Here is a 2,407-nt window from a genome sequence, read left to right on the forward strand (position 1 = left end):
GCCACGTTTTGAGACTATGAATCCTAAAAGCATGCCTCGGGGGACCCCGAAGACACACTTTTCGGGGTTAAGCTTGATGCTCTTTTCCCTGAGGCATCTGAAGGCTATTTCCAAGTCGCTGATGAGATCACTGGCCTTCCTGGACTTGACCACAATGTCGTCCACATAGGCCTCGATGGTCTTCCTGATGTGCTCGCCAAAGACATGGGTCATGCACCGCTGGTATGTGGCCCCTACATTTCTAAGGCTGAACGGCATAGTCACATAGCAGTACATGCCAAATGGTGTGATGAAAGAAGTCGCAAGCTGATCAGACCTTTTCATCTTGATCTGATGGTAACCGGAATACGCATAAAGGAAGGATAGGGTTTCACATCCCGCAGTAGAGTCAATGATTTGGTCGATTCGAGGTAATGGGAAAGGGACTTTTGGACATGCTTTGTTTAGACTGGTGTAGTCTACACACTTTTTCCACTTCCCGTTTTTCTTCTTAACTAATATGGGATTAGCTAACCACTCCAGATGGGACACTTCTTTGATGAATCCAGCCACCAGGAGCTTCTGTATCTCTTCACCGATGGCCCTACGCTTTTCCTCGTCAAATCGGCGCAGGCGCTGCTTCACCGGCCTGGAGCCAGCCCAGAAGTCCAAGGCATGCTCGGCGACCTCCCTTGATATGCCCGGCATGTCCGAGGGACCCCACGCGAACATATCGGCATTCGTGCGAAGAAAGTCGACGAGCATGGCTTCCTATTTGATGTCGAGGGTGGCACTGATCCTCAGTGCCCGGTCGTCGGGGCAGGTGGGGTCAACCGGGATGAGTTTGACGGCCTCCGTGGGCTCGAAAGTCTCGGTGTGACGCTTGGAGTCGGGCACCTCGCTACCGAGTTGGTCGAGGTTGACGATGAGGATCTCGGCCTCTACGATAGCCTCGGCGTACTCAATGCACTTGATGTCGTAGTCGTATGCATGCTCGTACATGGACTCGATAGTGATGACGCCGTTGGGGCCAGGCATCTTGAGCTTGAGGTACGTGTAGTTGGGGACCGCCATGAACTTGGCGTAGCACGGCCACCCCAGGATGGCATGGCAGGTTCCCTTGAACCCAACCACCTCGAAGGTGAGGACCTCCTTGCAGTAGTTGGAGGGAGTACCAAAGTAGATGGGCAGGTCGATGCGCTCGAGGGGCCGCGTGCGTTTCCCCAGCACAATGCTGTGGAAAGGCATGGCGCCACCTCGGAGCTGCGACTGGTCGAGCTTCAGGAGCTCCAGGGTGTTGGCGTAGAGGATGTTGAGGCCGTTGCCTCCGTCCATCAATACCTTAGTGAGCTGGGTATTGCCGATGATGGGGTCGACGACAAGTGGGTACTGCCCAGGGTTTGTGACGTAATCGGGATGGTCATCTCGGTCAAAGGTGATTGCCTCTCGAGACTAATTGAGGTACTAAGGAGCGGCCACCTTCACCGAGAAGACCTCCCGATGTTCCCTCTTCCACTGTCATGCCGTGAGGCACGCTGAAGGCCCGCCGAAGATCATGAAGGCATTGTGCACTTCGGGGAATCCGTCGTCCTTGTCGTCGTCCTTGTCACCGGCGCCCCTCCTCTTGGCATCGTCGTCGGGGAGCCCGAGCTTGGCATAGTAATGTCAGAGCATGGTGCATTCTTCGAGGGCATGCTTCACCAGGCCCTAGTGGTAAGGGTAGGGTTTCTTGAGCATATCGTCGAAGAGCCCGAGGCCTCTGGGGCCTCAGGGATTTTTGCGCTCTACGGCCATGACTAGGCCAGCCTCGAGGACTTCCTGCTTCCCCTGGTGACCCTTTTTCTTTTTCTTGGGGAGGTGGGGAGCCAAGGCCCTGGGGGCCTTGTCCCTCCGCTTCCCCTTGGTGTCATCGTCGGGGAAGATGGCCCCAACGGCCTCTTCGCCCGAGGCAAAGTTGGTAGCGATGTCGAGGAGTGCGGCTGCCGAGGTTGGTACATTCCAGCGCAATTCTCAGACCAGGTCTCGGCAGGTGGTGCCAGAAAGGAAAGCCTAGATGATTTCTGAGTCGCCAACGCTTGGCAACTCAATGCATTTCTTGGAGAAGCGCTGGATGAAGTCTCAGAGAGACTCATCTGGGCCCTAGCGACAACTTTTGAGGTCCTAGGAGTTCCTAGGGTGCACATATGTGCCCTAAAAGTTCTCGACAAAGACCCTTACTAAGTTGCGCCAGTCGTGGATCTATGATGGAGGGAGATGTTCAAGCCAGGCTCGTGCCGAGTCTGATAGGAACAAAGGGAGGTTGCGGATGATGAGCATGTCATTGTCCACGCCACCTAGCTGACAAGCCAGGCAGTAATTAGTTAGCCAAAGTTTGGGATTGGTTTCGCCACTGTACTTTGTGAGGTTGGCCGGTTGCCGAAACTAGGCT

General features: G+C 55.0%; 1 protein-coding gene across 1 annotated transcript; it reads right to left on the reverse strand.

The window, feature by feature from the left end:
• Positions 1-241: 241 nt before the first annotated feature.
• On the reverse strand, positions 242-1,314 carry LOC136461190 (uncharacterized). Its single transcript, XM_066460592.1, has 3 exons — positions 1,114-1,314; positions 787-1,023; positions 242-247 (listed from the first exon to the last, which is right to left on the reverse strand). Exons 1-3 carry the CDS (start codon positions 1,312-1,314, stop codon positions 242-244), a joined length of 444 nt encoding a protein of 147 aa, XP_066316689.1.
• Positions 1,315-2,407: the final 1,093 nt, after the last annotated feature.

This window comes from Miscanthus floridulus, chromosome 6 (genome assembly GCF_019320115.1).
Source record: "Miscanthus floridulus cultivar M001 chromosome 6, ASM1932011v1, whole genome shotgun sequence".
Taxonomy (NCBI): domain Eukaryota; kingdom Viridiplantae; phylum Streptophyta; class Magnoliopsida; order Poales; family Poaceae; genus Miscanthus; species Miscanthus floridulus.